Below are 18,749 nucleotides of genomic sequence, written 5' to 3'. Positions count from 1 at the left end.
AGCTGTAGCTAATCTTTTACTTTTATCTTCTGTAGGTTGTTCCACATCACTTGAAAAGATGGGGGCTTTGGTGACTGGGAGACCAGAGTTCATATTCTGGGTCTGCAACTTACTGTGTGAACTTGGGCAAGCCACTTAGCTTCTCTGAGCCTTAGTTCTCTCATCTGTAAAATGGGAATAAACAATCCAACTTTTCAGGGTGGTTGTAAGGAATAAAGCAATGAGCCTTTATTTCCTGGTCCCTAGCACATGTGGGCATTCAATAATACTAATAATTACAACAGCTAAGAGTTATCGAATACTTACTGTGTGTAGTATACAATGTGCTTTATATTTATCACTATATTTAATCCTCAAAACAGCCCAATGAGATGACCATTGTTATTTTTTCCCTTTATAGATGAGGAAATTGAGGCACAGAGAAGTTATGTAACTTGCCCAAGAACACACAGTCAGGTGGTAGCAGAGTTAGGACTGAACCCAGGCCATCTGCCTCCAGAGCCCATAATTTAACCACAAGAAATGATGATGGTTCTTACAAAGATCATTCAGCTAAAATGTGTTTCATTTTCCTTTCTTGTTTAAGTGCTGTAAAACAATTGCTCTGACAAGTAGGTGCACTGATTTGCCCAATCCCTTTATTAATATATAAGCAACGGTTCTAAAAGAAAGTCAGACATTTTTTGGGAAAAAAAGGAACATTGCTTCCCGTAACCTGATAATGTAAGCAGGCTAGTGATATGTCCACTAAAAAAAAGAAAAACGGGAGTACCATAGTTACGACCAACATTTTTCATACAATCACAGACAATGAATTAAACATATAAACCAAGAGATTAGAAAATACTAAGGAGTGATTTGGAATGGGGATTTTGCTTCGTGCTTTTATAGATTTTACGTGACCAGACTGACAGGCTATCACTTATTAACCTGGACCCCAAGTTCATAATGCCTTGTCTTAACCAATCATGATAAACGATCCAGTGGGTTACTTTTTATGTTTTGCAAGCAATGGGACAGTGATCTGTAGGTTTGACATGATCTGTTTTTACTAGAAAGACAGTACTTTTAGACTCTATTCCTTTTAAATTGGACAAAATCCACATTGTCTATCATTTTCTTATTGAGAAATAGACAGCTAGGGAATGATATTTTATTAAGACTGTCACTGAAATATAATGCTGATACCAAAAAGCATTTCTCTATATGTTTGCTCTCCTTGCTGAAACCTTGTCAGCATATTCTCATTCATTTGTAGAAGTTGAAAGGTTAGGAAATCTCAAATGTAAAAATTCTAATGCCACTGTCATTAGCCAGAAAAAAAAACAATGGAAAAGAGACAAGCCCCAAGGTTAAAATCTTTCTGGGGGGCTCCCAAGGAAGCTGCCTGTATTTACTGTGCCCTCAGCCACAGTAAATGAGGCATGGAAGGCAAGCTGGAGGTTTCCACCCACAGCGGACTTTCTCTATTCTGCAAATACACTTTGCTTCCTCCCACCTCTGGACCTTTCCACAGCTGCCTCTTCTGCCTGGAATGTTCTTTCCACTGATTTTCCTCTATTCCTTGTATATCCTTCAGATCTCCACTTAAGGAAGCCTTCTTCATCTTCCTAGACTCCATTGAGAATTTTGTCCTTTTCCTTCATTGGGGTCAAACGACATCATTGTTTGCAACTGTGTATTTGTTTGACTGCAAGCTCCAGGAGGTGGAAACCAGACCTGGTTTTAGACACCACTGTATCCCCCAGGAAAATCCCTGGGGGGTGCAAACTGTTAAGTCCTTGACTATTAAGCTAAAGGCCGGTGGTTTGAACCCACCCAGCAGCACCATGGAAGAAAGGCCTGGCAATCAGCTTCTGAAAAGATTACACCTAAGGAAACCCTATAGAGCAGTTCTGCTCTGTAACACATGGGGTTGCCATGAGTTGGAATCGACTTGACAGCAATGGCTTTGGTTTTGGTATTCCTAGGGCTTAGCATACTTCCTGACACATAATAGATGCTCAAGAAATATTTAAATTAATCAAAAAGTTCGCCATAAAGGGACCTTGAACACCTTCTGCTTGGGCCAGTGCTGTTGCTTCTATAAAATAAGATCCTAAGGGTCTTATCTCCTCCTGTCCAGTGTATCTGTGCTAGTGAAACAATAAAGTATCACTTCAGCCGCACACTGGACTTGTGCAAAGCAATGTTTTTCTGAGGCTTCACGACAGCGTTGATTGGCATAATCTGGGTTTGGCTTGACACCACTGGGGTTACTGGATTAAGAGTGAGATGCTGAATGTAGGGAACAATTTATCACTTTTCTCAGGACACCAGGGCACTTTTAAGAAAGGCTTGCTCGGCTGGATAGCAGAGTTGGCAACTGGCCTGAATTTCACTGGGACGCACATGCCCTGTGCCATCTGTGTTTGGAATTTATACCCTGTGTGGACCCAGAGTTGAGGACAATTCCACCACTCCTTTGTTGTCCACTCCAGTAGCAGTATTAGAATGGGAGTGAAAATGGCATAATATGAGAAGTCTATAATGATAATTTTTAATAAACCAAAAAGTAAAAGTTAACAATTATTTGTGACCTGCTTCATGGCTGGTTGTGACCCTGTCACCACATGGTAACTTGAAACTGCCAAGTCTGGAAAAAAAAATCTGAAAATCACTCGGAGAGGTGACTCAGAGGCTGAGCCAGGACTCCCAGGCTGCCTTCCCGCCTCACCCCACCACCGCCTTCCAAGAATAAGCCTGCCAAAGGGCTCTTCTTCACCTTCCTATCTTACTTTTGGAGAGTCAGGACAAAAATGGAATCTGGCAACCATTTTACTCTTGTAATTACCCTGATACGATCTTGGAGTGTCTCATTTACTTGGACATTTTGATAACTCCACTTTAAAGAAAAGTATTTATTTGTTGCATCCTTGAGCAAAACATATTCAAGTGCTGGGAAGGTAGGGATCATAGTACACCCTTGTATTCACTGCCACCTTCTCCATTCTCTCCTTTCCCCTTTCCCCAGCACTGTATCTTACTCTATACACACTGCGGAGCTTTAATTTGTCCCTGCCTTTTTTTCTCTCTCCCCTTCTTCCCTTTAGGATAGTGTAGGGGGATGGCTTACCTTCTCACAGCTCCTGTTAGTATGCTGGCTTTGTGATAATGAGGTGACTGTATCCATTAGAGCCCAGGAACTCAAAGGGTCCCTTCATACTGGGGAGTAGGGTGTCCAGGAGAGCCCCTTCTCTTCTCTCTTGCCCTTGGGAAGCCCTAAGCTTTCCTCTCCTCAGAAAAATTAAAAGTAGATGAAATTGGCAAAGGTGACCTACTTCTTCTCTAGAGGGCCCAGCCAGGCTTCCACTCCTCAAACAACTGCTCAGTTTCTCGAACTGGGTTTTCCTGAGGGCATGATGTAGCCACTACAGCACTGTATTTGGAATAGCAAGATACCCTTGTAAGTTTGGACACTACCACTTACCAGCTGCGGGACTTCAAGCAACTCACAAGCTTTCTAAACTTGTTTCCTATCCGCAGGACGGCTGGCTTGACATGAGATTGCCTAGACTTTGTTCCATATTGGTGCTACCCATGTTTAAGGGTTTGTGCTTACAGAGAAAGGAGCCCTGGTGGCGCGGTGGTTAAAGCGCTCGGCTGCTAACCGAGAGGAAAGGTCGAACCCATTATAGCCCCGCGCTGGAGAAAGATGTGGCAATCTCCTTATGCAAAGATTTAGAGCCTCGGAAACCCTATGGAGCAGTTCTACTCTGTTCCATACGGTCACTGTGAATCAGAATCTACTTGACGGTAGTGGTTTCTTTTTTTTTTACTTAAAGAGACACTCAAAAAAAAAAAAAAAGGTTACAGAAAGTATCTACTGACCCGTTTCCAGCAGAGGTTCAGTTAAGGCCTCCTAGGGTTGGCCCCAGGCACCTTCCGGGGAGTCCCACAGCCTCTGGCAGCTACCAGTTGCCCCTGTCCCAACCCCAGCCCCTGGCACACCGCGGACTTGACGGGGCAAAGTTCTTAGGAGACGTGTGAGTCGTTGGAAAGCTCCGAAGAATTTCTGAAGGTCAGTCACTCCCACTTACTCTAACTTGCTTTCGAGACCGGCCGGGTAAACCCGCCCCTCCTCTGTGTACTTCCCTCCCCCATCGGCCCACCACTCGGCCTCCTCCTTTGGAACCGGTGGCAGCCGCAGACCCTGCGGTTTCCCCTTGTCCTGGCCTCGTCCTACCCTCCGCGTCCTGCTCGCCCAGGCGCCCAGGAGCTCCCCCTCCGGGCAGCGAGCGGCGGCCGCCGGCGGGGTTGGCAGCAGCGTCCGTGCGGGGCGGCCCCGGCAACCCGTCCGCCCGCCCACGTGCGGGGAGAGGAGCGAAGCGCGAGCAGTCGCGGCGCTCGCGCTAGCCGCCGGTGGGTGCCTCACCTCGGGGGGCGGCGGGGCGGTAACCCGAGCCCCGCCGCAGCGACCCATATTTGCATAATCCCGCTTTTCCCTCTTTCTTTCGGACTCAGGGCTGGAGATGCGAGTTGGGCTGCCCTCCGAGGCGTCGTCTTGCCCGTGGTCCGCGCGGGGGCCGCGGGGCCGGCCGGAGCGCAGGCGGAGCGGGCTGGCGCACGTGGTAAGACCGCAGCTTTCTTTTCGTTCTTTTTTAAGAAAGGGACCCTGCATGTTTTTGCTGGGGTGGGGCGCGTACGAGGGTGCTTACGGTGCTGAGTTTTCCTGCCTTTTCAGTGAAATTTTTTCACCCCCAAATGGAAAAGAGCGCGCAGCGCGAGGGAGAAACTTTCCCAAATTTGTTCTTACTTGAAGTTAGGGAGATGGCCGGCCGCGGAGACGAGGTTTCGCGGCGGGCAGAGGGAGAGGCGGTGCCCGAGTGGAGGAGCGGAGGCCGCGCCCGGCTGCCGCAGGGCCCCGACCGCTGTGCGCGGGGCCGAGCAGGAGCTGGCGCGCGGCGGCGGCGGCGGCGGCAGGTGAGCGGCTGGAGAGCCGCCTGCAGCGCCGCGCTCCCTCCACTGCGTGGCGCCGCCGCTCCCGGCCTCCTGAGCCCTGGTGAGACTGGGGCCGCTCTGGGCCGGGGCGGGAAAGGGCCGTGCTGGGCTGTGTTCCCGTGGCGGCCCGCTCGCTCCATTCCCGGCCTCAGCGGCCGTGGAGCGAGAAAGGCCCGAGGCAGATCGCAGCCTGCATGAACGACCACGGGCTAGACAGAGGGCGGCGCGCCCGGCTTGGGGACTATGGACCAGCCTCCCGTGGGGCCCCTGCCAGGATGGGGCGCGCCGGGAAGTAGGAGCCGTGCGTGCAGCGAGCCGGCATCCCCCAGTATCTGGACCTATGAAAAGTTTTTTTAAAAAATAGCTTTGGGAACTAAGCAGGAAGGTTTCCTACTAGGGTCATTTTCCTTACTCGCAGAAGAAAACGCTTGTGGGGTGATGGCGGGTCTAAATTGGCTTTAGAGACGCTGTGTGCCGTCACTCAGGACGTCGCTGGGCTCACCGAGGTGGCTCTTGGAGGAGAGAATTTAATTTCTCTCCAAGTATGTGTGTGTTCCAGAGTAGGGCTCGGGTGCGGGCAGGGCGCGCCCCCGTAGCGTGGGCTCTCGGGGAGAGGGGGTGCCGTGGTGGCTGGGACGGACAGCGAAGGTGAGGATGAGTGTCTCCTCGGGACATTCGGCAAGCCTGGGTGCTAAGTGTCTCGTCTGCCGCCTGGGTACTCTTGGAGAAGAGGCTGCGAGGCGGGCGCACGGGCGTGCACTGCCAACAGGGAGGTGTGTAGCGTAAGGTGTGCGAGTGGGTGTGTGAAGAGGGCAGCGGGGGAGAGTGTGTGTAGCGGAAGTGGAGCGTGTGTGAGTGCGTTTGTGTGTGTGGCGGGGCAGGGTGAGTGTCCAATTCTCCATCTGGACGCCCCCACGCAGCCGACCGCCCAGACGCGCCGGGAAGCGAGCCCGCTCCGCGCAGCAGCTGAAGGGGGGTGGGGAGCGCGCGGGCAGAGGGCTGGGGGTTCTCCGGATGAAGATTTCTCTCGAAGCTCCCTGCAGTTATTTTGCACCTCCGAGTGCCTACCCCCTAGCCCCAAGGTGCCCAAAATACTTAAATAAATAAACAACCCCAAACCTGTTCCGTTTTCGTTCCTGTATAAATAGAACAGACTTTCCAAAAAAGCAATACCGCATTCACTCTTATCACCAGCCACTTCTTTCCACCAAGTAATTCAGAAAAAAGCAGTCAGCTTCCGTGAATGCGTGCAGCTTTTTTTTTTTTTTTTCTCGCTGTCTCCTTTTGCTTGCGGTTTTGAGCTGCCAAGAAAGTGAGTAGGGGTTTGACTGTAGTGTCTCGGCTCCGCTCGGTTTCTTTCCGAAGTTTAATTTTCCGGAATGGCTCCCAAACAAGGGCTGGGGAGGCGGAGCCGCCGGCACCGGATCTTCGCCTTTTTTGGAAAGTCCCAGGGAACCGGAATTCCTCCTCGCCTCGGGAGGCCGCGCCGCAGCCAGAGCCAGCTCGCTCTTCTGCAGGGGCCAGAGCGGGGCCTGTGGCGCGCCCCCTTTCCGCTGAGCCTTGCGTCCCAGACCCGGGCTGCGGCTTGGGCCGCGCGCCGTGTTGCCCCGCGGGTCCCTCTGGTCTGCATGCCGGGAGTAGCGAGCCCGGCGGAGCCCGCGCGGCCGAGCCCGTATGCAAATCGACCATGTGACGGCAAAAGCCTCCTGGCCCAGCCCTGTTCCTCAGTCCATATATGGGCAGCGACGTCACGGGCATTCAAGACCTGCCCATAAATACTTAGAGCAACACTTTCCGTCTGAGAGAGCAGCAATTGATTAATAGCTCGGCGAGGGGACACACTGACTGTTATAATAACACTACACCAGCAACTCCTGGCTTCCCTACCGCCGGAACACAGGAGTCAGTGGCAAATAGCCGTATTTTTTTTTCTTTCTTTAAAGAACAACTTGTTTGCTAGTTTTGTTTCTATTGGATTTTTATTATTTTTTTGAGTGGTTGCTTTTAAGTGTGGAGGGCAAAAGGAGATACCATTCCAGGCTCAGTCCAACTCGTCTCCAAAACGGCTTCTCTGACACTCCAGGTAGCGAGGGAGTTGGGTCTCCAGGTTGTGCGAGGAGCAAATGATGACCGCCAAGGCCGTAGACAAAATCCCAGTAACTCTAAGTGGTTTTGTGCACCAGCTGTCTGACAACATCTACCCGGTGGAGGACCTCGCCGCCACGTCGGTGACCATCTTCCCCAATGCCGAACTGGGAGGCCCCTTTGACCAGATGAACGGAGTGGCAGGAGGTAAGTCGCGTGTCCCCTTTGCGGGCGAGGAACCGCGCGGCTTGGAGGTGGTGGGTGGAGTACGGTAGGTGTTCGGGACTCGAGGAGAGGGTTGGGCTCGAGGTGGACGGAGTTGTCAGAACTAGCAATAAGCGCCGAAAGGGGGTGCAGGAAGAGCCCGCGGGAGCAGAGCCCGGGGCGCTGGAGCTGGGCGCGCGGGCAGATGCGCTAGGTCGCCACTGAGCGGTCGGGCGCACCAAGCAGAGGGACGGGGGTGGAAAAGGCGCCCCGCTGGACTTGGAGACTTGAGCAGGCCCTTTGGCCGGAGGCACCCTGACATCCCTTTTCCCGGGATGGGGGCAAAGGGACGGGAAAGTTCGGAGCTCTGGGAAAGAGCTGAGCGTCTGGAGAGCCGAGCGGCAGAGAAGCGCCAGCGTATAGCGTTCTCCGCCCCGCTCGGGGCAGAGCAGAATCCGGGAAAATCTCGAAGCGCGCGCCCCTACCTGCGAGCAGCCGGCGAAGTTGAGGGGCTTAGCGAGGCAGGGGCTCCGGCCGGGTAGGCGGGGGGAAGGTGGAGGAGGGCGGGCGGCAGCGGGAAGCGGTTCCCGGGATGTCGAGGCAGGCTCGCGGGGGCACAGGCGCCGCGGGTTTCCTAGGCGATGCTGGGGAAAGTCGTCTCCGGCGGCCCCCGCTCCTTCCTCGAAGCCCCGCCACTGGCCTCGGGCTGGGGCGGGGACGCGCGGGTGGCTCGCAGGGCTGTGAAGGTTGAGAAAGAAGGGAAGCCTATAGACTCCGGCCCCCGCAGCCGTTCACTCTCTCCAGCAGCTATCAGCTGATACACAGAGGGAGAGGAAGGAAGGGAAGCCGTCGGAGATGGGGAGGGGGGGGATCGAGAAATCACTGGCCCCCTTCCCCGGCGCCCCTCTGAGGCTGGCATCTTTTCGGCACTGGCCGCGATCAGTCGTTTCTTGGGTATTGTCTGTCCTGGAGCCCCAGCCGCCCCCTAGGCAAAAGAGAGGGAGTGAAGTTCCAGGCAGATAGAGAATTTTTAATATTGTTGTTGCTATTATTGGGTGTTTTTATTGGGGACTAGAACCACAGATGGCTGTGTGTGGGGGCTGGGGGAGCTTATCGTGCTTTCCTGGATGGAGTTCTACAGCAAGATTTTGGGCAAGCCTTCTCTTACTGTTTCTGGGCTTAAGATTTCCCACCTGTTGGACTCTGCCTTAGCTCTGCAGTGCTGGTATCCTGGGCCTTGGGAATGGACCCTTGTGAAAGAGAGTGAGAAGAGAGTTCTTGGCCTGCATTCTCATTGCTCCACCTCCATTCTGCCTTTTTCTTCCCCAGATGGCATGATCAACATTGACATGACTGGAGAGAAGAGATCCTTGGATCTCCCATATCCCAGCAGCTTTGCTCCTGTCTCTGCACCTAGAAACCAGACCTTCACTTACATGGGCAAGTTCTCCATTGACCCCCAGTATCCTGGTGCCAGCTGCTACCCAGAAGGCATCATCAATATCGTGAGTGCGGGCATCCTGCAAGGGGTCACTTCCCCAGCTTCGACCACAGCTTCATCCAGCGTCACCTCTGCCTCCCCCAACCCACTGGCCACAGGACCCCTGGGTGTGTGCACCATGTCCCAGACCCAGCCTGACCTGGACCACCTCTACTCTCCACCGCCACCACCGCCTCCTTATTCTGGCTGTGCTGGAGACCTCTACCAGGACGCCTCGGCGTTCCTGTCGGCAGCCACCACCTCCGCCTCCTCCTCCTCTCTGGCCTACCCACCACCTCCTTCCTACCCGTCCCCCAAGCCAGCCACGGACCCAGGTCTTTTCCCCATGATCCCAGACTATCCTGGATTTTTCCCGTCTCAGTGCCAGAGAGACCTGCATGGTGCAGCTGGCCCAGATCGCAAGCCCTTTCCTTGTCCTCTGGACTCTCTTCGGGTCCCCCCTCCACTCACCCCACTCTCCACCATCCGCAACTTTACCCTGGGGGGCCCCAGTGCTGGGGCCACAGGGCCAGGGGTCAGTGGAGGCAGTGAGGGACCCCGGCTGCCTGGCAGCAGCTCCGCAGCAGCTGCTGCCGCTGCTTCCTATAACCCACACCACTTGCCGCTTCGGCCCATCCTGAGGCCTCGCAAGTACCCAAACAGGCCCAGCAAGACCCCAGTGCATGAGAGGCCCTATCCGTGCCCAGCAGAAGGATGTGACCGGCGCTTCTCCCGCTCTGATGAGCTGACACGGCATATCCGAATCCACACGGGCCACAAGCCTTTCCAATGTCGGATTTGCATGCGCAACTTCAGCCGCAGTGACCACCTCACCACCCACATCCGCACTCACACCGGCGAGAAGCCCTTTGCCTGTGACTACTGTGGCCGCAAGTTTGCCCGTAGTGATGAGAGGAAGCGCCACACTAAGATCCACCTGAGGCAGAAGGAGCGGAAGAGCAGTGCCCCCTCATCATCAGTGCAGGCTGTGTCCACGGCCACCTGCGTTGGGGGCACGCAGGCTGGGGGGGCTCTGTGCAGCAGCAACAGCGGCACTATCGGTGGGGGAGCGCTCGCCCCTTGCTCCTCTCGGACCAGGACACCTTGAGATGAGACTCAGGTTGACATACCAGCTCCTTGAGGCCCCAGAGGCCCTTCATCCACTCGAGCTGCAGGACAAACACTACCAACCTTTCTTGCCCCTCCCTCCTTTCATTGGGCAAAGGGCCTTGGTGGAGCCCAGCACTGCCCTGCTTTTCACTTAAAAGCAGGTCCTTCCTAAAACTTGGCCCATTTTAGTGTCTGGTAGATGAGTTGACCATCACCATAATGGAAAGGAGAGGCTTGGAAGGAGGTTGGGTGGGGTTGCCTGGCCTAGAGGGCTGAGGTCTGACCCTGCCGTAAAGGGTTGTTTGACTAGGTTTTGCTGCCCCACCCCTTTCCTTTGACCCATTACAGTTTTTTGACTCTGGATTTTAGAGTCGTCCTGGGACTTTTTCTACAGTAGGTTGGGAGATGCTGGTCCCTCGAGTGGGGACAGCAGAAAGACAGAAGCAAAACTGATGTGCACTTTATGGCTTGGGACTGATTGGGGGACTGTACAGTGAGTGAAGCATTGCCTTTGTGCTGCGTTCTGTGGCCGTAGAACAGCGAATCAAAGCTTATGTAGTCGTCTCAACCCTTTAAGCAATATGTATTATAAACTCAGAGAAGAGAAGTGCAATGTGATGGGAGGGACATGGCAATACCTGCTCCTTTTTGAGTTGTTTGAGAAATGCAGACTATTTTTTCAGTGTAGGTCCACTCAGAGTTGGTGTATTTTTGATGTGCACTGTTCTCCAAGTTCTGAACCTTTGGGAAAAGAAGTAAAGCATTTATGATCCCTTGAAATGAATCTGAGGTTAACTTATTAAAGGGGGATGTACATATATTCTCTGAAATTAGGATGCATGCAATTGTGTCGAAGTGTCCTTGGTGCCTTGCGTGATGTAGACAGTGTTACAGTGTCTGCATGTAAATGGGTTGCCTTACTATGGAAGAAAGAAATCACACCCTGGGTTTAGTATGGCTGTATATTTCTGCCTATTAATATTTGGATTTTTTTTTTTTTTTAGAAAGTATATTTTTGTATGCTCTGTTTTGTGACTTAAACGTGTTACCTTTGTAGTCAAATTTCAGATTAAGAATGTAAATAATGTTACTGGAGCTGACTTGTTCAGTTATTAGCTCTTAATAGTTGTGAAAATATAACCTATTCTAACGCAGAACCACTAACTGAATTTCAGATAATGGATGGTTTATGACTATAGTGTAAATAAATACTTTTCAACAATATTTTTGCCGCAGAAATCATTTCTGAAAGATTTGTTGTTGGGTGCTGTCAAAACTGACTGGTGGGAATTCAACAGCCGACCTCTGGTTGGTAGGACTGAACAGCACTGAATACCAGGAAGCTCAGTGTTTTGGCCAAGCCAGGACCTCCAGTTTTGCTAGCCTGTCATCATCAGCCCTCTAACCCCGAAGCAATCTCCATTCATAATCAAACGTAAGCGTTTGGGGATTTCCCCCCAGACGTTAGTGTAAAAATGGGGAGGCGGTGTTTTGACTCATTGTTCCGTCCTCTAAAACAGCCTATAGCCTCTCTCCGTCCCTGAGTGGGCTCCGGAAAATAAATACTTACAAACAAGTGCCCACTCGGAGACTACACATTTGCAACTGCTTTCAGAACCCTGACCAGGGCCTGGAACGCAGATGAGATGTGGCTTTGTGGAAAGTGTGGTGGCGTGGTCAAGCTGGAAATGACTTTCAGGTTCCAGGATTACTCTCATGACCACAAAAAACTTTTTGAAAAAAGCGCTATCGCCTCTTCAGATCAAAAATGCACTCAGGCACTGCTGATGACAGCAGTGATGGGTTGCCAAAGGAATTACCCCGGACTCATTTCTCTCCAGCCTTCATTCCCCAGTTGATTAACCCTATTCTGAAGGATCATTAATACGCCAGAGGTTTGGTGGATCTAAAGACTATCAAAATACCCAGCCCATTAGATGTGATCGGCGTACACTAGCCAAACAATCTCAGAGAAAGACAGACGGTCCCTCCCTCATACTAGATAATGGTTTGCAACAGAATGCACTATAGGGTTGGTTTCACTGCAAGCCTTTTGTAGTGATTTTAAAATATAAAGGGAGCAAAAATGTTTACCACTCATCATACAGGTAGTTTTGCTACGCTCTCACCTTTACCCTAAAACCTGGTCTGTATTAACTTCATCCACTGCCTTTGGATCCGTACACAGGTCTAACGGGTCACACCGCTCACTGTCTAGCTAGATCATCTGAAGATCCCTTCGGCTGTTTGTCCTTTGCCACCATTAGACTTGGCTGATAACTGATGGCCTGTATTTCAGGACAGCAGACAGCGACAGCTACTCCTGGAAACCACCTTTGCTCTTGCCAGCACTAGAATTTGAGAACCAATTTGTGGAGGTAATTAACCTTTTTCTTCTGTATCTCTTCCCTTTCTCTATACTTAAAAAAAAAAACAAAAAACTACTGGAGGTTTTAGAACTTGTTAGCTTTTTCTAAGGACTGGTGTTTTTCCATTAGATTAGTATTTCCCAGCTTGTCAGCATATTAACATCTTTGCTTGGTCTATTTTGATGAAGAAATACGTATAAAACAATGTTATGTTTTGCTAGGTGTTTTTAATGAATACTTCTACCAAGATTCCATTCTATTAAAATATGGTACCCGAATTTTATGACATACATAACTGCCTTGCCAAATTTTAATTTCAGAGCACCTCCAATGAAGACCATCTGTTTAGAAAGCCACAGACTAAGAGCCATTTTTTAAAGCGTTAAGATTGAATACATTTTGAGTAAAGCAAAATTAGTTACATAATCGCTTTCACCTTGACCTGGGCTTGCTGAGATGGCAGTAACATACCATAAGAAACACCACCCTTGTGTTTTCTCAGAGCCAAACTTGTGGCTTTTACCCCTGATTACAACTTGTTAGGTCACTATCTTTGATTTAATTTCGCTGTGCATGAAACATTCAGGGTCCTTTTCACAGGTGTCTGATTTTTTTTTTTTTTTACCTTGCCTTTAAGACCTCAGCTGCCAACCAAAAGGTGCGCAGTTCGAATTCACCAGCTGCTCCTTGGAAACCCTATGAGGCAGGTCTACCCTGTCCTATGGGGTCGCTATGAGTCGGAATCGACTGGATGGCAACAGGTTTGGTTTTTGGTTTTAAGAAATAAAGCATATAAAAAGCCTGCTCTTTCTCTTAGACATGCTTTATTGAATATTATTGATGTTTCAACTGTTACTGGTAGTTTTCATTAAAAAGTAACTTCTAGAGAGTAATTCCTTGAAGAGTCATAATGCTTTTGAGATGGTTCAGTGCACATTAAAAACAGGTATATTAAACCTAAGTAAGGTTTTCAAGTGTTCATAAATCAGGTTTTTAAATTTCATTAACTGCTAACCAAATTAAGGCAAATTGTTGTTGTATATTTAAAAAATGGTTGTAGTGATGTTTTAATAGTGCAACACAATTTTTTTTTTTTGAGGGACAAAGTGGTCAGCACCAACAAGTGCCTGAAATGTTGCCAGTCCAAACTACAAGCACACGTTATGCCTGTGTCACATTCTGCAAGACAGTGGCATGTCACATTAAATGAACAACTAAAGTAATTGTACAGAAAAAAGGAAGTCAAAAGAGAAGATATCTAAGTCTTCAGGATGGAAGTATTTTTGTTTCCTTGCCCTAGCTTATTCCCCTTAGGTTAGATATACACGGAGCTTTTTTCTGTCGTGGCAAAACAGTATGATCAGCTATTTGTTTTCAATGTGTTTTCACTCTGTTTCAAAGTTCACTCTCTAGGAAATAAACTACCACTTTTGAATTTATATTATTTCTTGGACTTTAGAAATTTGCAGGCCACCTGTTTTTAGTATAACATCATCTTGCAGTATAGACTGTGAACCTTCAACAATCAAAACGTAGACATTGTAGTAAATCATATTTTCCTTTTCCATTTTGCAATAATCAAATAAGATCTACCTCCAAATAATTTCAAACGTAACTTTATTTTTCCAAAAGTACACTGAATGATTTTAACCCAGGAAATGGAAACATCCCTGGGTTTTAAGAGTAGGTATCCACGTGGGGCTTACACACGGTTTGCTTCTTTGACATTAGATGTCTTACTGCCCTGGAGGTGATCGGTGGTCCCTTCTGTATGTAACCTGAAGTGCCGACTTCACATCAGCAGTACAGGAGTGGCACTATCCTCAGGTCAGAGTTGAACAGCAGTGGACAGAACCCTGAATTAAAGATCCATTGCTGCTGCTTTGGGCAGCTGAACTAGAGTACAAGATTCAGAATGATCTGCAACAGATGAGTGACGACAGAGTCCTTCCTGAGATGCCAAGACTGACGCACCTACAAGGGAACAACGCAAAAGGAATAGACGGTGTGTTCGGGGCGAAGGGCCATTAGTGTTAAAAGGTCAGAGAACTCCTGTTGACAAAACACATATTACTTAAAAAGTAGCTCACGCTTTTCATTAGTAGACAGCAGCTGGTGTAAACGCAATCCATGCAAGATCAGGCTTAGTAAAAATCAATTCTCATATGGTAGGTAGGTATGTAATACTCTCCTCCATTCATATAGCTGGTCATTAATAGAACTAGAAAATTAAAAAGCTTTACAAGTAGTTTCTCACCCATTAGAGGCAATTATTGCATTTGTTATTCAACAGAAAAGTTAAATGATTACTGTCATTGTGCTCATTTGTCTTTCCTAGGGGAAGGTAACTTTTCTTCCATAGTTACCAAAACCTAGTCTATATTGCAGGAATACACTGAAACACGACGGCAGCATACGCAGGCCGTCATGACTGACGGTTCATGCACAGAGGTGCCGGGTTTTCTGCACCACATTTTGTCTCTGTAAGGAGAATATTCCTTTTTTTTAGTGGCTCACTAAAACAGTTCCATTTTATTTTCCCCATTGATTTACTCAGAACTTATCAGTGAATCAGAAGGTTCAGTGTTCTTGCTGAACTGGAGATCATACTGTTGTTTCAGCCTGCAACAATTTCAGTTATCCTTTTGAAAAGCACCTTAGATTTTTCTCCCTCCAAATTGCTTGAAATTGAGAACTTACAACTTTTTTCACAAAGAAATTTGAAACAGTTCTTTCTTTATTATTATTGTCCTATTGTCACGATGAGTTTTTGAAGGTTAGTTAAATGGACTTCAGGTTGTATAGCATATACGTTAATATCAATAACCCTTGTACGTTAATCAATTTTTTGCTACAATATAAATCAAAAAAGATAGGTATGTGACTGCCCTACACATTCATTAGTGTACTACAAAAATATCCTGACATTTTATTTTAGGAACTCTTCTCTAAGAAAATCATCATTTGCATAGCCAGAATTTATTTTCACACTGGATGGCAGGAAGAGCTGCTTCCAACTGCCCCTAAGGCAGATTAAACCACAGGAGAACACGAAGCTACAACAAAACCATTTCAGCAACCCTGGAGGAAATGCTTGGCAGGAGGCACGGATTATGCCTGTGTCAGATTTTGCAAGATGGTGGCATATCACCTTAAATAGGCGTCATCGTTTTTGTTAAAAAATCAGTCAGTCAAGAGTTTGCTTATTCTTACTATTGTAAAAATTGGCAAGAAGTGTTCCTTCACCCGGAGCCTTTGTAACCCGGTGTGCACGAAGAGGCAAAGGCACATACTGTTTCCCTACGGGGTCAACAAACATTTCCTACCAATAGCAATCTTCCTTTATTACAGATCTTAGCACAGTACTGCCACAGGGACAAGTCAATCAAGAGGGCTCAGACGACAGCTGGGCAAATTTTACTGTGTTTATTTCTACAATTTGTTTTCATTAAAAGTTTTGTGAAAAAGGAAATCCTATAAATAGTAAAAAGGGGGAAACAATAGTGCTCCATGGCGTGAAGCAAATGGTGTCAATACATTTGTAAACAAGATAGAGTTGCTCAGCCTATTTAAAGGACAAAAACAATAGTAGTCACAGATGGCACAACTGTTAATTCCAAGGGGTAAAAAACCCCCCAAAAAACCAAACCCATTGCCGTCGAGTCAGTTCCAGACTCGTAGTGACCCTATAGAACAGGGTAGAACTGCCCCATACGGTTTCCAAGGACCGCCTGGTGGATTTGAACTACTGACCTTTTTGGTTAACAGCCGTAGCTCTTAACCACTATGCTACCAGGGTTTCCTTTCAAGGGGTAGGGAGTGGCAAGTGTTTACTCCCAAGTTTCAGTACCTGAATGGCTATTACTAGAGTTAATTCTCAATTTTTCTAGCCTTGCTCACCTGTGCCTTTTACCTCTTCCTATAAAAAGCCACATTAGAGGAAGCCAACATTCACTCTCTTGTTTGAGGGGTTCTGAGCTAACCTTGCCAGCAACAACATAGCTGGAATCAGCAGCCCTCTGGAACGTTACTGTTCCTGAGACAATGTGAAACATTCCTCAACATGTTTTTCTCTACTTTTGCAGGAAATACTGGAAGTAAATAGGGATAGCGAATTCAACAGCTGGCTAGGGTATTTTACATTCAGTTGTTTGGAAGCATAACTGATTTAGCATCTCCGTATCTTCTGGTTAGAAAATACAGAATTACCCTATAGCTTCTTGAAGTACTTTAAAAGGAAGAAAGTCATTTGAGGATAATATAGCCTTTGCATTAAAGGTGAATCAGAAATCTGCTCAACTCAGATCTGGAGACTGATGGGAAAGATAAGCTTTATGTGACCACCTGTCACTGAGATATATAGATGCTGACTTTGTCAGATGCTGCTAGAGTAAACCAGATGTGGCTACTGGGTAAAGGAGGAAAGAAATCTTGTCCTCTACATGCATAGCTGTGTTGTAGGGGTGACTCCCCAACTCTAAAAAAGGATGTGATTTTCACAACGAATTAAATAGGCAAGACAGCTCACTTTTAATAGGGTAGCTCGTCTCTTCAAGCCTACTTTTTACCAATGCCTTGAATTGAAAACAATTCAAGCCACTAGCTCGTGCACAGTCAATAAATTAAAACTATAACAATAAGGATAAGGGCAAAAAGGCCCTAAGTGGAAAACAAACCCTATTTACTGAACAAGAAAAAAAATACCTACTTAGTGTTATTTTGAACTGAATTTGTATTTTGGGTGAGGAACAGAGGAAGAATATTATGGCTTTAGAATGGAAGCGCTTCAGACAGTCCCCTGCCTCACCCCCTCCCCCAAATCACAACCCTGGTGGCAGTGACAGAGCCAGGAAACAACCTAGTCTCTCCGCCTACCCCGCCCCCAGAACCGTGCCGGGTGGCTGCAGTCCAGTCGCCCGCGCTTCCCAAGACTCCCAAGGAAGCGGCTGCGGCCCATTCCAGTAGCTCCAACGCCAAAGCAGGGGGATAGTGAGTGAGCCCTTGTGATGGGTCGCGGGCAGCCAGGCCCAGATCGGGATGGGGCACGTCTTCGAGCCACCGCTCCCGGGCGCCGGCGGCTTCACGGGAAGACCCTGGGACCTGGATAGGGTTCCCCCTCACACCAGAAGTCATCAGCCTGCGGCGTCTCCAGGAGCCATACCTCTCGGGGCAGGTCACAGGTCGAGCCGGAGGCCTCCTTGGGCCTGGCGGCGGGCTCCAGTACCCGGTAATAGTGGCAGTCCCGGCCGTCGTCGGGGTCGTAGGGCGGGGCCAGGATGTCTAGGAAGGCGGCTGGCCCGTCCACTGCGTCGATCTGGTGCAGGTTGTCCCGGTGCGGCGTGAGGATGCAGAGGCCGCTGGCCTCGGTGTACTCGGCCCGCGAGCGCAGCACGCCCAGCTGCACGGCGTCCCGCTCCCGGGCCTGCAGCGGCGGCTCGAACTGCTGCTCGGACGGAGGGGGCCGCGGCCGTTGCCCGTCGCCCGCCTCCAGCTTGTCCATGCAGCTGATGCGCACGGTGCCGTAGAGCACCTTGAGCATGCCGTGCATGCCCGGGTGGTCGTGCAGTGGGATGGACGTGCCGCTTTTGAGCAGGAACACCCCGAGGCTGAAGCCGTCCGTCTCGTAGATGTGCATGTAGGTGACGGGCGGCAGGCTGGGCGGCAGTGGCTGCAGCGTGGCCTTGCGCGGGGCGATGTTCAGGTCCTCAGCGCGGACCTGGGTCAGCAGGCTCTTCAGCTTGCTCAGGTTCTCTAGGAAGCCCGGCGGCATCGGCGCCTCGGGGCCTGGCGCCGCGCCGCGGTCGGAAGCGCTGCGGCCGCCCCCGCTACCCCGGAAGGTGAGACACGCCTGGCGGGCGATCCGTTGGATCAGGGAGGCCATGTTGTCTCGGGGCATGCTCGGCTGTTCCTCTGCGCGCCGGGGCCGGCTCCCAACGGCCCCAGCTTTCCTCCGCCCTTTGCGGTCCCCGGCGGCCGCCACGACTGCCTGCAACTCGGGGCGAGGCGGGAGGCCCCGCAACTACCAGCCCGTTGGGCGCACGGAGCCCCTGCCGCCAACCTCAGCAGCCAAGCGCCGGCAACCGCCTGGCGCGCTGCCTCGCGCCCCCTCCGAGCGCGCACGCGCACGGCCCACTCCCCGCACTCACGCTCAGGGAGCAGGTACCGGCCGCGCGGATGATGCCAGGCTTTGCCTTACGCCCGACGCTCCATTCATGCGGCCTGTATCTAAGACGGTGGCCGGGCACTCAGGGAGTCCTGCAGAGCATGCTGGGAATTGTAGTCCAGTGTTCCGCATGCGCTTTGAGCGTCCAGTTTGTCAACTGAAAGGGGGAAGGAATAGTAGACATGTTGGGCATAAGGCGACCTTTTTTTAGTGTTCCAAGGTATTTGTTTGCTTCTCTGAAAAAAGATGAATTGGGTGCCGCAGAACTAGCCACTTAACTACAACTCCCGGCATCCTCAGCAGGTTGGGCGATGCACTTCCGGCAGCTGGATTGTGGAGTGTTGGGTTTTGGCTATTA

At 49.9% G+C, this 18,749-nt stretch overlaps 2 protein-coding genes across 4 annotated transcripts; one reads left to right on the top strand and one right to left on the bottom strand.

Annotated features, from left to right (window-relative positions):
* The first annotated feature begins 6,661 nt into the window (after window positions 1-6,661).
* On the top strand, window positions 6,662-11,083 carry EGR2 (early growth response 2). Of its 2 annotated transcripts, XM_023546982.2 has the most exons (3): window positions 6,662-7,063; window positions 7,164-7,272; window positions 8,599-11,083. In XM_023546982.2, exons 2-3 carry the CDS (start codon window positions 7,254-7,256, stop codon window positions 9,855-9,857), a joined length of 1,278 nt encoding a protein of 425 aa, XP_023402750.2. In that variant the 5' UTR covers window positions 6,662-7,063; window positions 7,164-7,253; the 3' UTR covers window positions 9,858-11,083. The 2 variants fall into 2 exon arrangements, with proteins under 2 accessions (XP_023402750.2, XP_064125691.1); XM_064269621.1 differs by having other exon boundaries at window positions 6,669-7,272.
* On the bottom strand, window positions 10,835-18,359 carry ADO (2-aminoethanethiol dioxygenase). Of its 2 annotated transcripts, XM_064269622.1 has the most exons (2): window positions 17,390-18,359; window positions 10,835-14,202 (listed from the first exon to the last, which is right to left on the bottom strand). In XM_064269622.1, the coding sequence occupies exons 1-2, from the start codon at window positions 18,122-18,124 to the stop codon at window positions 14,125-14,127; spliced, it is 813 nt and encodes a 270-aa protein (XP_064125692.1). In that variant the 5' UTR covers window positions 18,125-18,359; the 3' UTR covers window positions 10,835-14,124. The 2 variants fall into 2 exon arrangements, with proteins under 2 accessions (XP_064125692.1, XP_010587449.1); XM_010589147.3 differs by having other exon boundaries at window positions 10,835-18,352.
* Between the last annotated feature and the right edge of the window lie 390 nt (window positions 18,360-18,749).

Source organism: Loxodonta africana, chromosome 16 (genome assembly GCF_030014295.1).
Source record: "Loxodonta africana isolate mLoxAfr1 chromosome 16, mLoxAfr1.hap2, whole genome shotgun sequence".
Classification (NCBI taxonomy): Eukaryota; Metazoa; Chordata; class Mammalia; order Proboscidea; family Elephantidae; genus Loxodonta; species Loxodonta africana.
Note: the sequence above shows the minus strand (reverse complement) of the source record. Positions and strands in the feature narration are given on the sequence as shown.

What these genes read in the sequence shown, in the direction of transcription:
- EGR2 (XM_064269621.1), top strand. Translation starts at nt 7,104, where the DNA reads ATGATGACCGCCAAGGCCGTAGACAAAATCCCAGTAACTCTAAGTGGT. An exon ending in GATGAACGGAGTGGCAGGAG is followed by an intron (nt 7,273 to 8,598) that starts GTAAGTCGCGTG and finishes TTTCTTCCCCAG; the next exon opens with ATGGCATGATCAACATTGAC.
- ADO (XM_010589147.3), bottom strand. Translation starts at nt 18,124, where the DNA reads ATGCCCCGAGACAACATGGCCTCCCTGATCCAACGGATCGCCCGCCAG.